At 34.4% G+C, this 18,590-nt stretch overlaps 1 protein-coding gene across 5 annotated transcripts in view; it reads right to left on the reverse strand.

Moving 5' to 3' along the window:
* Positions 1 to 18,590, reverse strand: part of VWA8 (von Willebrand factor A domain containing 8) — a 386,591-nt gene that overhangs the window by 201,584 nt on the left and 166,417 nt on the right. For all 5 annotated transcript variants that reach the window (XM_037729667.1, XM_017503777.2, XM_017503778.2 and 2 more), the window contains 3 exons: positions 13,379 to 13,485; positions 9,757 to 9,863; positions 4,312 to 4,383 (listed from right to left, as the gene is read on the reverse strand). In XM_037729667.1, the coding sequence (XP_037585595.1) occupies positions 4,312 to 4,383; positions 9,757 to 9,863; positions 13,379 to 13,485 (286 nt within the window). The remainder of the gene's footprint in view (positions 1 to 4,311; positions 4,384 to 9,756; positions 9,864 to 13,378; positions 13,486 to 18,590) is intronic.

Here is an 18,590-nt window from a genome sequence, read left to right on the forward strand (position 1 = left end):
TCACGGTGGCCTCCACCTCCCAGGTTCATGATTCTACTGTCTCAGCCTCCTGAGTACCTGGGACTACAAGCGCGTGCCACTCCATCCTTTTCTTTTTCTTTTAGGAGAGACAGGATTTTGCCATGTTGGCCAGGCTGGTTTCGAACTCCTGCCCTCAAGTGATCCGCTCACCTTGGACACCCAAAGTGCTGGGATGAGTACCACGCCCAGCCAGGAATTTATTTCAGATAGTCCTCTAAAATCTAGTAATTAATTCATCAAGTATTTGTTGAATGTCTACTGTATGCAAGACATCAGGGAGGACACAAAAATAATGACTCTTTTTCTCTCTTTCATAGAGATGGTGGGTAAATGTATAAATCTATCGGGAGCCCAAAAGAAATAATAAGTAACCTCCTATCACAGTTAAGAGAGTGAAGTCATGCCTTCAAGCCATAGTGTTCACAAGGACTTTATTAAAGAAGTATATTGTAGAATATTACAGCCAGAGAGATCCTAGAAAATATCCATTCCAACCCTATAATTTTATAGAAAAGAAAAAGGAAAAGGCCCTAATTAGAAGGAATAACTATTTACTCAGCATCACATATCAGTTGATATCACAGATATCAATTTACTCAATAACAATTTACTGAAATATCACAGAGAGTTAAAAAATCTGAAAAAGAAGGTAGATCTTTGGGTTCCCAGCTTACTCCTTTTCCATGATGCCACATTTCCACTCCGAGGTTAAGAAAATGTGATTAGGCAAAGACAAAGGAAAGAAGAGGATGTGCTGGCAAAGATCAGAGGTTGAAATATAACACTGATAAGAAGGTATGTTTGGGAAACAGAGTATTTAATTTATCTGAGGACAAGAGTTTATGGGGAGAAATCAAACACCAGGCTGAAAGCAGAGCAGGTTTAGACCATGGAGGATATCAAATGACAGTCTAAAAGAGCTAGACTTTTTCACTATATAATATAATGAACACAAGTAGCAGAACTTACTTACAAAATATAAATGTTCCTTCAACACTGGTACTACGATATAACACTGATGGTCTTAGAGGTTTATAATGAAAGAACAGAAAACTCTTTTGTTATGAAAAGGTCCAGCTAAACATAGCAACTCATACTAAATATAATCTCTTTGTAACTTCTTTCTCCCAAATGGAGAGTGGCAGGAGAGGGGTACAAGAAGGCAAGACACTAATCTGCTGACCACAGATGGTGTTTGTGATAGAACTGATAGATAAGTAAAAGTTTGTGCCACCCCATGGCTCCTGCCTTGCTCTTCCTGAGGATCTTCAACTTGCAGGCTCTATCTAGCTGAATCCTGAACCAGTCCTAGACAGGATTGAAAATTGGTGCACTTGCCCATCCTTACCAGAAGCTGGAGTCCAACTGAGGGAATGTGTTCTCTTTCCAGGCACACAAGAGGGAGTAGTTTTAAGGGCAAGGACTTCTCAGTGCCATGCCCCTCTTCCATCTCTCTCCATCCGGGAGATTTAACAGTCTCTGTTTTAATTTTCTCACGCATGGGAAAGGATCAAAAGTCAATCATTCCAGCGGAAGTTCTAAGGAACTCCTTTCATTGGCCAGGGGTCTTGGAGAAGGTGGGGTTTCCTCCCAGGTTAAAAGTCCCCTTCTTCCACACCCCCTTGGGACTCCATGTTTGGACCCCCTTCCATGTACACTACCTTCGTGGAAGCTGTCTTTCTCTCTCCTGGATTTCCCCTCTGGGGTTCCCTTTCTCTCTCTCTCTCTCTGTCTCTCTGTCCCCCCCCCCTTTCTCTACCTAAATAAATCACTTTTCTTCAAACATCTTTTGAGTCTGGTATTTATGAGCACACTACGCTGCGGTCTCCTCTCCCATTCTTGAGAGAGTGATAGATCAAGAACCTGGAGAAATGTCCTCTCAGGGGAGTTGAGAGCTCCCCTGAACCCCAAAACACAACCATCTATCTGTGGAGTTGTAGCTGCTCTTCCCTCCATTCCACTGCCTAGCCCTTTGCTCTAATGCCTTGTTCCTTTCTTTAGGACTGGAAACAGATGAAAGATAGCATATTAAATTTTATGCCAAGGTGTGTATAGCACTCTAGGACAATTCCAAAACACTTTAACAGTCGCTGTTTCACTCATCATAAAGCAGAAGCAAACCCCTGTTCTATTTCACACTTCACTCTGCATAGCTCTCCCCAGTCCTCCATAGGTTAGACAATGCTTTCTGTCTCTCTGGTTATTGGCTAGGCATTAACTTCAACCTTTTAACCTAGAAGCCCCTCCCAAAACTCTAATCTATTACCTGCTCAATTGTAAGTGCTATCTTTGCCAAGAAACCAACTGCACCCAACCCACCAAACCCTTAGGATAGCAATATCATGGGAGATACTTCAAAACCATTTGGATACCATACCTTTAACTCTAGGGATCTTCCTTTTGAAAGCCTGCACCTTAGAAAAATTATTCCTCAAGCCCCAGTTCTGTATAGACTTGGTCTATTCTCTTTTCCATGCTGGTCTGCTGCCGTTGGGATGCCAACAGCCTCTATGTCTCAGGCCATTCAGACAATGGCAGAAGTTCTGAAAAGGACACACTGAGTGCACCAAAGTTTAACTTACAAAAAGTTTGTGAAACTCTTACAAAAAGTTTACAAAGTACTTTGGGCTATATAAGACTTGAATGTCCACAGAGCCAATGTTTTTCAAAGTGAGATGAGAATTGTGACTTCCTGGGTTTCAATATCAAGAACCAAATATTGTTAACTCAACTTCATCTTCCCACTCTGGTATATAGGCTAATCTTTTATTTTTCAGTGAAGAAAAACAGGTAGGATTTTTCAAACAGTTGGAATTAAAGGATCATAAATAATTTATTGTTCTATTTTTAATTCTTATTTTTAAAAATGAAATATTTTTCATTTTTAAAAGTAATATTCAAAAGTGAATATTACTTTTAAATTATACAGTGATACACAGGTATTTAGCTGACAGAACTGAGTACTGTGTGAAGTACTTCCCATACATTATCTCATGACATCCTTACATTACATTAGCCCAGAGAGACCATACTATTTTTATTCCCAGGTTAGACATCAGGAAACTGAGACTTAGTAAGGTAAGCAATTTGCCCAAAGTCATACAAACATATGTGGAAGAGTTGCTGATGAGCCTCTAGTCATCTAACTTCCAAGCCTATGCACTCAAATCAATAAACCACTTAACTGGCGATTTTTTATTTTTTATTTTAAATCAGTACTTTAAAATAAGATTGAGGAACTAAATATATAAAGAGTACATATTATTTTAAAAAATACAAAAAAGAAAAAAAATAGAAACCAAACTTTAGAAACCTTATTACCCTTAATTTAAGACCAATTTAAAAAACCAAAAGTGCTATTCATTGTGAGCCTGAAAATTCAATTGAGAAAAATTACCAGGTCCCGTAAACCTAAAATTTCCATCCGTTCCTCCATAAACATGCTTTGAGTGTCTACTATGTAACAGGTTCCATGCTAGGAGTTGAGGACAGAGATGAATAAGAAAAACATGATATCTGCTCTCAAGGGACATATAGACAAGTTGCAAAGACAGTCATATGGTATGACTAGTATGATAAAAGGGAGCAGAAGCAGGAAAAACCTATTCAGCCAGGGACAAGGGAAGGCCTCCCTTCCACGAGTTAAAGGGAAGATATATGGGAAGAAGACAGGAAGTTCTCCCTGCAGAAGGAGTAACGTGTACCGGGGACCAGAGCAGAGATAAATAACTGAACAGATAAGAAACTGCAGAGTGCCTCAAGCCAACACAGTGACAGAAAGAAGGGGCTATGGCTTAGGACTAGAGGGCTGAGCAGAGGGTGAATCCTGTAGGACTGTATACCATACTGAAGACTCAGACTGTACCGAACAGCAATGGGGAACCAATTTCAGCAAAAAGAGAGACTCAATTAGATTTTAGTTTTACAAGTATCAATCTGACTACAGATACTACAGAATGGACCGTAAATAAGAATGGGAATAAAGTGGGGATGGAGCTATCATAGGAAACTACTGCTGTAATCCAGGTGACAGGTGAAGATCACTGGGGCTAGAGTGACAGATGTGGACAAGAGTAGATACCTATAAACAGAATGAACAGAACTTGGTGGGAGATAGAATGGAGGGTGATGAGGTAATTTTGAAGTTTAGAGGGTAGCAGCCTTCCATCATTCAATTAAACCAGTCATTTAATAGGGGAAAACAAGCTGATCCCAACAAGAAGAAACTTACTGCTTTTAAATTGCTACTATCATCTTTTCATTAGTACCTAGATTTTAGCCATAACTCACCTGGTTGCCAACCAACAATAAGTGTTCTCCAAGGAGAAAGTCTTTCAGCATATCTTCCATCACTAGCATGTGCTAGAGAAAAAAGAACTAGAGGTTAACTGTGTTTTGTACTATCAAGGTGAGATATCTTTATAGAATATAAATATCTATTATAATAAATAATAATCAAGTGATGTGATTTAACACAAAATTAATTCTGTGGTTATAAGTAAATTATATAACCATTTAGGTAACTGATACTGAAAACCTGAAATAGTCCACCTGAGCAAGACTAAGCAACTGACCAATATTTTGGAATTTTTATAATTCAACTCAGATATTTTTTACCTATTATACTATGTAGAGTTGGCTTATAATTTCATATAATATTTAAATTGACACTTGCTAATGTAAATATACAAAGACTTCCTAAAATAACTGGACATTTCCAGGGAACATTTTATATTGACTTGTTCTTAACCATTACTTTTAAAGCTATGGATAGCTTCAGAATTAAAAATATACTATTTACCTTCCATACTTTTAAATTTGAATTATGACACAATATAATAAAAGAACAAGATTAACGTTGCTCACAATAGCCACAGAGGAAAATACATTGCTCTTTTGCATCTTGAAAAATAAGACACCTGTAAGTAGGTCATGAGGGTTCTTTGGGGCTGGGAAGAGATCTACACTCTAGCACAATTAATATTCCTATTACTTTCTCTTTCTCTTGGTTTTCTGTATCAAATCAATAGCAGGTTCATAAGTACTAAAGTTATTGAAGTTCCCTATTTGTAAAAAGGCAAATTAACCTTTTGCATCTAACACATGCTGCAGATATTTTTCTAGTACGTTACTTGCTTTTCTTTTTAAAATTTCATTTATGGTGCTTCATATATATGGTATTATATATATAAATTATATATAGCATATAGATATAAAAATATACATATATTTTATATTTACATATAAACTATATATATACACACAAATTTTTCTTGTCAAATTTAATAGTATCTTCTTTCAGAGTTTCTTTCTTAGAAGAAAACCTGAGAAAATGTTTAATTTCCTTCAGGAACAAATGAGTATTCCCTGATGTTTATTTTGGTGATTTTTATTTTCAAAAATTATTTCAGATACACCATGGAGCTAGAGTTTTAACAAGGCTTGAAATGAGGTGAGTATATCCATTAACTGTCTATTCTTTAACACTTTTAAATGGATATAAGGCATATTCTTTAAGAATAAAAAGAGACATTATTAATAATTATGCTGGGACAATAAGTATAAGCAGAGACTATGTTTAGCAAATAAAGATAAATGGTCATCCTATAAAACAGAGTCCTAGAACATCATTTTAAGCTGAGTTCTGGTGGCAATATAGTATGGAGACCTCTTACTTTTCACTAAGATGAAAAGTCAGTGCCAATTCCAGAAAACACTAAGTTCTTTCAATAATGAATGGGCTAATCTACATTGAAAAGTTGGTGTAAGTACCTAAATAGCCAACCAAAGAAAAAAGAAATGTAAATATTGAAAAATAATCCAAACTATATTTGTGTTCTTCTTTACAATTCTCATGTCCTCCTACTTCATGCCCTCATTCACCTAACTAAATTATTCAAATCAACAAACCTTAGCTAAGGCTAAGTCACTGCCAACATAATTATCTCAGCCTTTTGACCCACTTAGTACTGCAGACAATTTCCTAGAAGTTTCCTTCCCAGTTTTCCATTTCCCCTGATTCCTCCCTATCTCTCTAACAATCTCTCCCCGTAGTTTTCTGAGCTGGATCTTGTTGTAGCAATTCCTTAAATATTGATTTTCCCCACAGTTCCTTCATTTGTTCTCTTTCTACCTTCTTACATGCTTCCCTTTGCAGTCATGGTATTGGGCAGGTTGTGGCTACTTGCACCCACCTGAGGGTTGAGGGAGGGCTGTGTGCAGAGTTGGATACCCACATATCAGTGTTCAAAGACCTACCTCTGACCCTGCTCTCCTTAAATTCTCTCATCTATCTCATGGCTTCAATCACCAACTCTACACTAATCTTCAGCAGCAAAACTTTCCTTCTTAACTATAGCCCTGTATTTTGGTGTGATCAAACCATCTTATTATTCCCCAGTCACCTAAATTCAACACAACTAAAACTCAACTTATTACTTTCTCCTTAACTTCATTCTTTATCCTTTATCTTTTTCTCCATTTAATGGCATCATTTCCTACCAGCTGACCAAACTCCTATTACCAGCACCCTGCCCACCTTACTCCTCTCTTATCAAGATCCAACTAAACAACATCTGAGTTGTTAAGCCACCAAAAATCAACTGTATCTACAACCCTACAGTTTTGATTGAGGTTTTTATTATCTCTGGCCTAGATTTGTATCAGCTAATTAGCTTCTCTAACTTTAGTCTCCCCTTGAGCCAATGTGTTCTTACAGTACTGACACTTCTTTGTTCAAAATCTTGTCACCTTATTTCTCAAAATTCCTTAAATGACTTCTAACACTTTAGGAGCAAAGGTCATTCCTTACATTTTTGATCTAGTCTCAGCCTCATCTCCTATCACTCTCCTTCTATACTGTCTTTCCAATCATAGGCATGATTTAGAATAATGTTCTACTTACTCTTCTGTTTACTTTTCCACCAGACATTGTGCTCCCTGAGAAAGAATCTCCACCTTTCATCTAACACAAAGTTCCACTGACTTGATCTCTTAAATAGCCCTGCAATGTGTCCTCTCCACTCTGTCCCCACTGTCACCTCTTTAGTTCATATCCTTCATAAATTTCACCCGGACTACTGCAATAACCACCTAACTAGTTTCTCTTTGCCTTGGTTCTAACTTCTAAACAATACTTAAAGAGTAAAAGCAAAGTTAGTCAAAGTATAAATGTGCTTACAATCTTTCAATAACTTCCTCATTTTCTAAATAGAATCCAAATTCCTTAACTAGCAAAACTGAGATCTCCCTCTTTCCTAATTCACCAGCCTTTTCTCTTGGCACTCTTCCACTTGCAACCTTAGCTTCTAGTGTAGCTCCCTAAATGAGCTACTCTCTCATATAACTAAGTCTCTGCTAATGCTAGTCTTTCTGATTGAGAGACTCTCCTAGTTGGGTCTGGTTGACCAATTTTCTATAATCATTCCAATCTGGGCCAGTCAATCCCATCAAGGCTACCATAAGTAACCTGCACCTACTTCCACTACACTGTGTAGAAACTATGTGTATTTATTTGCAGATTATGAACAACTTGAGCCCTAGAGCTGCATATATTTGTGTGCGTATTTTAATCTCTGTATCCCAATACCTTAGGACAAGACCAGACTCATAGTGGGTATTTTTAAATTCTTACTCATCTAAAATTCCTTAGGCTTATTAAGAGGTTATTAATTTCTCTTTCCTCCAACTCTTCTCCTTACTGCTGCAAGTATAATATTCCTTAATGAAAGATTTAATAAAGTAAAACTTCTTTTTTTTGAGATGGACCCTCACTCTGTCTCCAGGCTGGAGTGCAGTGGTGCTTTCACGGCTGACTGCAACCTCCATCTCCAGCATTCAAGTGATTCTCCTGCCTCAGCCTCCCAAGTAGCTAGGACCACAGGTGCACGCCAACATGCCCAGCTAATTTTTGTATTTTTAGTACAGACAGGGTTTCACCATGCTTGCCACGATGGTCTCGATCTCTTGACCTCATGATCCATCCACCTTGGCCTTCCAAAGTGCCAGGATTACAGGCATGAACCACCACGCCTGGCCTGAAGTAATACTCTTTATCATGAACATTCAAACTCTTATTCGTTCTTTTATTAATCCATTCAGCACATATTTACTTGGCAGTTACTATGTGCCAGGCACTTTGCTATTTGCTGGAAATACTAAATAAAGAAAACATAGAGCTATGCCTTAGTGATACGGAAAAACACATTTTAAAAGTCCATTTCAACACAATGTGGTAAGGGGACAACACAGCATGAACAAGATGACACAGGAGCACCTAAATCTGCAAGAGGCACTGACTACTGCTTCAAAGATGAAGTATAGCATAAAAGGAAGTAATAATATACACAATGGGAGCAAATTTAATCAAGTTACTGTTGTGGAACTGGTGCAGGTAAAAAAAATTTATTAATGGTTAATTCATAATGCTTTGAGAAGGGAAGGTACGTTTTGGAGACAGCTTATGAAAAGTCCCTCAGGGCCACTGTGTAAAGTTCACACAACCCTGCATCCTAAATGTCCATGTCACAAACACCATGGCAACAGACATTGTGTTCAAGGGCACAGTGGTCTTTGCCGCTACTGAATTTCCTACATTCTTATATCCTGTGAAGCCTTTTTGATCTTTGCCACCATGGAGTTTTTCAAATTGTCACTTATAACAGTTTCCTGCTTCTTTGCCTCTTTGTTCCTCTCCACTATGTGAATAGAGTGTAATACTAGCATTGATTGGAAATAGTATGTTTTCCTCATAATCATGCTTTTGTCTTTGACAGGCAAGATTTTTTTTTCTACTTTTGTATCTTATAAGTAACTTTATTTTCTGTTCATTTGTCTACTGATTGTGCAAGAGCATTAATGTTAACAGAAGAAAAATAAAACCTTAATTGGCTATAGAATGAATGAAAATCAAACCAGGGTTATGCTCTTTTCTATGCCATAGAAAATACTTATAGTTTTGACAGATTTCAGAAATTTTAATCAAGATTTTTATTAAGAATAATATGTCTAGATGCATACACAGTTAATATAATTTAAAATGTATTATGGAAATTTTAAGTATGTGTTTTGCTATAAAAGAAATATACATAGCCACTTGACAGAAAAGTTAGAAGAGAAAAAAAATCTTGTATTATAGGTAATTTTCTCTAAAAATATTCTTATTGAAGTAAACATCCACAATAAAGCTTTCTAGATACAAATTTATATGTCTTAGTGGAAGGTCCATAATTATTGGCTAGTTTACAAGGAGGGAATTCTCTACTTTCCTTCCTTTAAAAAGAAAGTAAAAGGAAAGAAAAGAAAAATACTAGGAATTTACAGGAAAAGGAAGAATATGACAAAAAGCATGCCTAGGACATATCCCTCTGGACTACTGAAATGTTTTAACAAGCAAGTAAAAGAGAAGATGATAGCTCTGTTTTGTTTCAAATTTTAAAATGTTTGCTTTAATTTAAAACTTGTATATCAAATTACATATATAATTATATGCATATATCTATAATTTATTACCCTAATCATAGCAACAATTCCTCTAATTTTTAACTAGCTTTGGAAAAAATTTTCTGTTTTCTGTCTTTATTTTCTGTTTTATGTCTTAATAAAAGATGTTCAATTCTTCATTTTGCATCATCTAAATTAAATTTAGGAAATCACAAAAATAATTACATGTCAATTTCACTTGAATTGGAGTTTACTACCACAATTTAAGTGATTTATCCAAGAACATGTTCTTACCTGAACGTTGTCATAGAACAGAACATCAGGCACTTTCATTTTCTCATGTGCATTATAGATCGGTGCACTAACAGCACCAATCCTGAGAGATCCAGCTGTTATTTCACCTAAACATTTCACACAGGACAGATAATTATTCATAGCACTGTCCTCAGAGATGCCAAGCCATACAACATAGAATACAATACAGCTTCAGTAATATCTGTGGATATTAATTTAACATCTAAAGAAATAAGCTTGAGGGTGGTAATAAAATACCACTGCTCTAGATATAAAATGCTCCAAAAGGTAACACATTTTCTTTAAAACAATGTAGACAACAAACTATATATATGTATGTGTATATATATATATATATATGTGAGAAATATATATATACATGCGAGAAAGTTAAAAAAAATAGAATACAGTCAAGCCACTTTCATAGGCTTGTTTGGTCAGAGACTATAACACATATATAAGTTAAATACACTTAAATTCAAAAGCTCCAAAGCATCTTGAATATTATATTTTAGTGTGCACCAATTCAAAAACCCCTTAAGATAATCTCCTATAGCTCTAGTCAGAAATACAGATGAATTAACCTACCACAGAACTCTTAAGTTACTATTTTCAGCCAAGTGAAGTGGCACATGACTGTCATCCAGCACTTTGGGAGGCCAAGGTAGAAGGATCACTTGAGTCTAGGAGTTCAAGACCAGCCTGGGCAACACAGAGAAACCCTGTCCCTACAAAAAAAAATCTGAAAAATTAGCCAGTCCTGATGGCACATGCCTGTAGTCCCAGCTACTCAAGAAGCCGAGGCAGGAGGATTACTTGAGCCCAGGAGGTTGGGGCTACAGTGAGCCATGATTGCACCACTGTACTCCAGCCTGGGTAACAGAGTGCAACCCTGCCTCTAAATAAATAAATAAATAAAAATTTAAACATTAAAAAAAATAAAGAAATATTTTAAAATTACTATTTTCAAGGTTGGTCCAGGAAGCCTATATTTTCAAATAATTACCTAGGTGATTTTCATACCCAGCTAGATTGGGAACCTCTGTCTTATGCAATTATTTTGTAATAATAATTATTATATTATTCCCTATTTGCTTAAATAGGTTGACCTAGAATAGATTATGAGTTCCTTGAAGCTAGAAAACTAAATAATAAAGCTCTTGAAGTCAGGGAACATATTTCATATTATTCCCTACAGTAACCAAACATACATGACATGTTCACTGACATGTTCCAAGTTCAATAACAATATTAACAGCATTAATAGTAGTTATTATAGTAATATTAATGATTACAATGATATAAACTATCATTTATTTATTGTTATCATTTAACTATATTTATTGAAGACCTTCTATGTGCCAGATCCCAAGCTGAAAGTTCACCTCATTTTTTTCTCATATAATTTCATGTAATTCAAAGAGGAAAGAATAATGAGAATATGAAGAACATACACTACACAATTTGCTCAAAATCACCCAGCTAATGAGTAGAGCTTAAAACACAATTTAGTCTAGTTTGACATTCTTTCTACCGTATGGGGTATATTTAATATTTTGACTCCAAATAACATTCCAGCCTATGGAAATACTTTAGCAAGCAAATATACAATGCCTTAAACAATTCACCCATCTTTTTTTTTTCTACTTCAAATAAGAAAATTATAGTTTGTTTCTCCACTAGAATGCAACTTTTGTGCTAAGCCTTTTGAAAGAAATGGAGAAAAGCAACATTTGCTTCTATGGAGTACTGTGAACAAGTTTGAACTAAATATAATTAATTGCCACCCAGTGTAATCACTGTAGAGTGCTACACATTTGACAAGCACAGTAGATCTTAATAGTAACTTTGCCCTTCAATATTAGATCCTTGCCATTTTCCTTTTATTCTCAAACTTCTATGGGGAAGGAAAACCATGAACTGTAACACTGAGAGTTTACTATTTATTTACTACTATTAGGGCTCTGAAATAGACCCAATATAAAACTGTAAAGGGAAAGAAGGAGCAGGGATGCGGCAGTGAATCTACTATCTACTTGCATGCTGAGATGACACACCCAATTTCAGATTCAAAGAGCATCTGATGCTATCTGTGGTTTAGTTTATGGAATACATCCATTCAGTAGATTTACGGCTTTAGGACAAGCTTATTCACTCAACCAATGTTTATTGTTAAAATGTCAAGCTCAAAAAGGGAAATGCACTAAAAGAATGGTCATGCTAGCACTTCTGTGGGAAAAAGTTGGCTAGCTATCTTCTAAGAAACTCACAGAATGGCATTATTTTGGTGAATTTGCCAAGGTTCTCAGCCTAGTAGCTGTAAACCTGATTTTGCCATCACAACTGAGGGCAAATCTAACTTTCAGGAGAATATTAAATATATATATATTCTGGTTTCGCTCTATATATTCTGATGTAAAATCAGAATTGCAAAATGTTATATGACAACTGTAACTTTCACATGAACTATGATATAAATAACCACCATATTAATTGGAGGGAACCGGCATGGAAAGCCAGTTCCTCATCAGAATGTTGTTGTGTGAGCATGAGCTCTGATCATGGAGACTTAATTAAATGAATTCTTCACAAGAGAGATGGCCTTATAGAGGAATGGAACCAGATAAGTAAAGTCTCTTCACTTAGGTTCCTTATCTCCTACATGAGGCTTAAATGGGCACTGCTAACACTAGCCAGTAACCAAGACCAAATCTACAGTCTGAATGAGTCTTTCTTTAGGTATTTAATAGACTCACTGAAATAATATTATGAGACTATAATATTATTCCGTATCTTTGAGTTGACTCTGCGTATCTGTATTCGGATCCCTCAGAATGCTGGGTTTATAATTTGACTCTAAGAAAGTCATCTTATTTCCTTGATACCAAATACTTGTCTCAGTGCAGCCCCAAGGATTAAAAGCATCTGCTACAAAGAAAGCCACAACAGTCCCTTTTAAAGAGTGGTCACACATTGGCTGTTTTGGTAAAATAGGTATTTACATTTTAAAAAAACTGAAAATCTTCCATTGTGTTCTAATTGAAGAATAGGAAGCTTTTAAATGAAGAACTAAATCTCCCCAAAACTCAGAATTATACAGATGGGTATCCAAAAGAAAAGTACCACAAAAGACAATACAGGTGGAAACGGAAGGAATAAGGAATAAAAGGGTATGCATATTCTAATTATTATTTTAGTTTGTATCAATCTAGAAAAGTTTCTCCTACGTATCTTATAGAACATTGCTGACCCTCAAAGTGTAAATTGCAAAGAAAACAGCATTCTAGATTCGCTGGTGAAATACATTTGGAAAAAGTACGTTTGTCAAAATTAGACAAGTTGATTTACAGCAGGAATTCTCAGAGTATCAATTAGTATCAATTGTGAGACTTAAAGGTGAGGGGAATTGTATTTAGCATGTACTTTAATGAAGTAAATATTCTAAGATTTAACTTGTGTTTTTCAAACTTAAAAAAAATCAGATTCATTTCTTCAAGCTAATACATAAGATAGATGAAAACCAAAAACATTTTTAACTGGAATTAAAATAAATAGCATCAAATGTTTGTTGTTAAATAAATGATTATTTAACATACAAAAAAGAGTCAAATCAAATACTTACATTTGTAATCCTTTAGTTCTGACTCCAAATTATCATCAGTATTTATTTCTATTGTAGCATCTGCCAGATTTTTTTCTAATGCTGACCTAGCAAGACTAGGTAAAAACCTGGGGGATGGAGAGGGAGGAAGGGGAAATGGATAAAGTCAAATCTTTCTCTGATTCTTAAACACATGCACACACACACACACACACACACACACCCATCCATTACTAATTATAACCAATTAAGGAAGATCAGTCTGGATCTGTAAATCTAAATCAAACAAAATATTAGAATAAATATAAACTTAAAGTATGTGTGAATTATATGTTTGTGGAATCTCCTTTAATAAGTAAAACTTACTTGTAATTAGCAGTACTCATTTAGGTACAACATATTGCAAAATAAAATTTAAAATAATTTGCTTTGTTAAGTAGAATTAGTATACATCATAAATCTTGTTTATTGTTTAACTGGCTTATCAAATTTTCTTAAGTAGATGAAACAATACTTGGCTGTTCTAGGTTGGCAATCGTAAGTTCAAATCAGTGGAGATGGATTAAATAGATTTTCTTTACATCCCAACATAAATTTCTGAATGAATTTAAGGTTACCTAGCTTGGTTCTTCCTTCTATTAAATATATCTGCTTATCTATTCTATGTGTATGTTGTCAAAACAACAATCTACTGAATGACAGTTACTCTTCAAATAAACAGTTTGTGAGCATCATGTGCTTGAAGCATGAAACATGGTTTCCCACCCACACAAATACAGTTATAGCTAGAAATTATGGTCCCAAGGGAGCCAAGGATATGATTTTTAATCCATGGTATCCATGGCTTAACTATACCACTATAAACTAACCACTATGTGATACAATGTTTCAAATTAACATACTAAGAACATACCACTTCTAGACAATTTAGGTTTTCACAGCTCTAAATCTTTGGTGGTGGTTCCTACAGTCTTGAGTATAATCTCTAATAGTGGAGAGGCTGGAGAGCATGAGGCAGAACATAAAGAACTGTCAGGTTTCCTGTGACTGTAATATTCCAGCCAACATATCTGACAGTATCTCTTACCTCCTGCCTCATTTGGGCCTAGGCTATAATAGAGGAATTTACATAGTTTTATGCTAGTAACTCCTCAGTTCAGCATCAAGTCAGACTTTCCTGCTCATCTCTGAACTTTTATTATAGTTCTTAGATCATTATCTCTTTTAAAAGCAAGCCTTCACCTTATCTCCCAGTCCAATAGCTGGGCTTTTGTCCTGTTTACTGAGCCCTTGTCTTGGCACCCTGCTTAACCTTCCTCTTACCACTATCCCACAAACTAGAGGCTGCCTTGGTAACATTAGGCTCTGCAGCTGCATCTCCATTGCTTTCTATCAGAACACCCTGACTGGCACTGACTATTTTTAAGCTTAGATTTGTTTGCTATTCCCAGGCATACCTGATGTGTATACAGTCTGCGTATCAACACATCTTAACATTGGCCCTGTATGGGAACATTTCTACATTATACTCCAAAGCCTGCAGAGGATAGCAAATATGGCATGGATGCCTTCCTTTCACCAGTATTGGCAGGCATTGCTTGCTAATCAGGCATTCTTTCCTGCTAATATTGAACATGCTTCACCATTATTCTCAATCTAGCACCCAGGCAGCACTATCAAATAATCAGAGGTAGCATGGAAGTTGAAATATATTTACATCTAGAACATTCTAAGATATTGGCCTGTCCAACAAATGAGGAGAATGGAACATATCAGGTGGTGTGAGGCCAATCCTAATGTTTTTCCTAGATTGTAAGGGATTCATTAAATGTTTCCTTTCTCATTACTCGCTGATGTTTTCTATGTATTTTTTCCCTGTCTTCCCTTGGCCTTGGTAAAATAAGCAAATAAATGAATGAATGAAATATTACTCTTCACTATCCTAGCTTTCTGAGCCAAAGCAAGCACATATCCTGTTGCAAATTTTCCAAGTGTACTTATCACTGTTATGAACAGCCTGGTGTCTTTTATAAATAATTATTATACTCATCGCATTTATTCATTTTACCAACAAAAAAGGAATTGGAAAGGCTCTAGTCTCATCAGATCTTGGTTATTAGAAAAACCAAAGAAAGATTCAGCTGTACTCTGGGAAAGTCATAAAGTATGGTAGTTATGCTAAGCTAATTCAAATAACAGTCTTTGCTACAGAAATGGGATAGGATCTTTAGACTAAGGAATCAGATAGGACTTCTCAGGATGATAGCATAGAAGTCTGTTAAGGGTCAGAGGTGTTCTCAAATCACTAGCCCTGTTAGAAGGAGTGTTACTAAAAAGAGTGAATGAAAAAGACTGAGGGGCTCTGTGGTACTTCCATTCAAAATATAAGTGATTAATTAATTTGTACTTGTGATTTTAAATCTTAAATTTCCAAATAGTATTGGAATATTTAAGATAATTAATGTTACAGCCTATTTATAAATTTAATTGGTTATATTTGTGCATTAATTACTCAGGAAGGTTTTGTTTGTTAATTGAGACATCCAAAGCACTTAAAAGGAAACAGAATATATAAAATGTATTAACCATTTCAAATGTTTGAAGGTATTTTATTTAGCTGAGTTGGAACCGGACATTTTTCAAAGGCTGTTAAAAGTGATTATTAATATCTGCTACACTTACAGAGTTAACTGAATGAACAGAAAAGTCTAAAGAAGGTCTCGATTTTTAAAAATTATAGCACTATAAAACTGAATGCTAGTTTTTAAAGCCAAAAATAAATCCCCAAATAGTCTCTCCTGCAAGCAAAACCATTCTTCCAGACAACAAAAAATTCACATCAACTATAATCATTCTAATTTTAACATTGTGTACGATTAGTTCTGTCAGACTTGTGATTTTAAAATTAATTACTAATAGCTTAAACAGTGAAAATTTTATATAGATGTTATTCACTTTGCTAATTTATTTATTTATCCATAGGTGTTGACACCAAATCATTTTATATCCAAAGGGAATTTCTGAAAAACACATGCAAATTGAGTTTCTGACAAATAGAATAATTTCCTCATTACCTCAACATCAGAAACAGTTAATCTTCATTTCTGATTAAACTCTTATAACTGTTTAAAATTTCTGTGCTAAAGAATCAGCATAGAATTGGATTTTGAGGACCATCTCAAAATTTTCAGGAAGTAAATAAGTTAGCAAAATACCAAACACTTGAATGAAGTAGAACTCTTATTACAAAGACCTGTAATTAATTTTTCTATAATAAAATTATTTTTGAAATGCATATTACTAGAGAATTTCCTAATCTAAATTCTTCCCTGTAATTCTTTCAGTTTTCAAATATCTAGAAAATAAATCATGCATCAAGCTTTGAATTGATGCTCATGTTATAGGGTATGAGGATGAAGTGCTTAAGGAATTCTTCAGATAAAAATAGTTGCAATCTCAATTCCATTGGCATCAATACATGAATGGCACTTTTAAAACTACATTAAAAAAAAAAAGTCCAGCTAATATTTAATAAATTCAATGTTTAATAAATTTAGGTTAGATAATTACTTTTGATATTGTGTCTGCTTCACAAAATATTTTATGAAAATAAGTTGTATCAATCTTTGTTTTAAAATTTTCCACAAATTCAATTCCTTTTCACTGATTCAATATAAAATGAATTTAAATATATATATATATATAAATCAATAATTTTTGGTTCCTTTCTGCCACTATGCTATTCTAAAGAGAAGATTAGTAAGAAGGCTTTTGAGTCTGTAGAACTTGCTATGCAACAGATGATGCATAAACAAAATAGCTGTTTTCTATTCATTTCTAGTTGAAAGGGTCATAGAGTGATTAGTTATTTTTGCGGTCAGTTGATAACACTGGAAAAATTAATCAATTATTTGATTCAGTGAATATGTATGAGAATAAAAAGTAACCAATTTTTGTTTTTCAGTTTTTTTAATTATGAAATATTTCAGTATTTCAGAAAATTAAAGAGAATATTATAGAAAATTACAAAGAATATTAAGAATTCTATTCCTCTCTCTCTATCTCTAGACAGAACTCTAACACTGAAACTGGTGTATATTTCTTATCCATATTTTTTTACTTTGCTATGTAAGTAGGTATGAATAAAAAATATATTGTACTGTTTGTCACATTAAACATTTTATACAAATCACTAATCATGTCATATACTGAATCTCCTTTTGCAATTTTCTTTTTTTTACTCAATATTAAGGTGTTATGATATGTAACCATAAATATATGCAATTTACTTCACTTTAACTGTTGTTAATTATTTTATCATACAAATATATCAATTTATATATTCATTTCTTACTGATGGACAGATAGGTTTCGAATTTTTCATTATTACAAACAATGATGCAGTGAACATTATTGTATATACCGCCTTATATGCACATATAGGTCTATCTTTAAAGTAGATATCAAGAAGTGGAACTGTCAAATCATAATATATTTAGGCATAAAAAAGTGATGAAACTTCCACCCCAACAGCAGTGATAAAATTACATTCCTTTCCACTTATAAAAAATATTAATACAAGTAAAAAATTTAAAGTATAAAATGGTAGTTGATTATTATTTTAAATTTCACTTCACTGATCATTAATGAAGCTGAGCATCTTTTCAAATGTTTATTGGTCATTTAAATTATTTAACCTTTGCATAAATATCTATTCATCCTTTGCCCACTTTGAGTTAATTCTTTTTCCTCATTAATCCATAGTTACTTTATAGTCCCTGAATGCCAGACCTTTCTTAATTATAAATCATGTAAAACACCTTTCCTAGATTGTAGCTTGTAACTTATAAAGTAGTTTATAGTTTCATATAACTGGATTTTACCTTTTTGTGTGGAATAGGGTAGAAAATCTTTATTTATAACCATGTATTGACAAACCTACCCATTCCAACACTGATTTACAATGCTACATCTAATGTATACTAACTTTTCACAAATATGTGGGTGTTTCTGTGCTCTGTAACTATTCTAATAGCCATTTGTTTTTCCTTGTACCAACACCATAGTATTATAATGAATACAGATTTAGAATGAATCTTGATCTCTGACATAGATCTGATATACTCTCCTTAATCTTATTCAAAATTTCTTGGCTATTAGTAGCCCTTTATATTTCCATGCCAATGTTTAGATCAGCTTGTCAAACTCATTATAATCTTGTGGGATTTTGACT

The sequence above is a fragment of the Cebus imitator genome, unplaced genomic scaffold (assembly GCF_001604975.1).
Source record: "Cebus imitator isolate Cc_AM_T3 unplaced genomic scaffold, Cebus_imitator-1.0 Scaffold314, whole genome shotgun sequence".
NCBI classification, from domain to species: Eukaryota; Metazoa; Chordata; class Mammalia; order Primates; family Cebidae; genus Cebus; species Cebus imitator.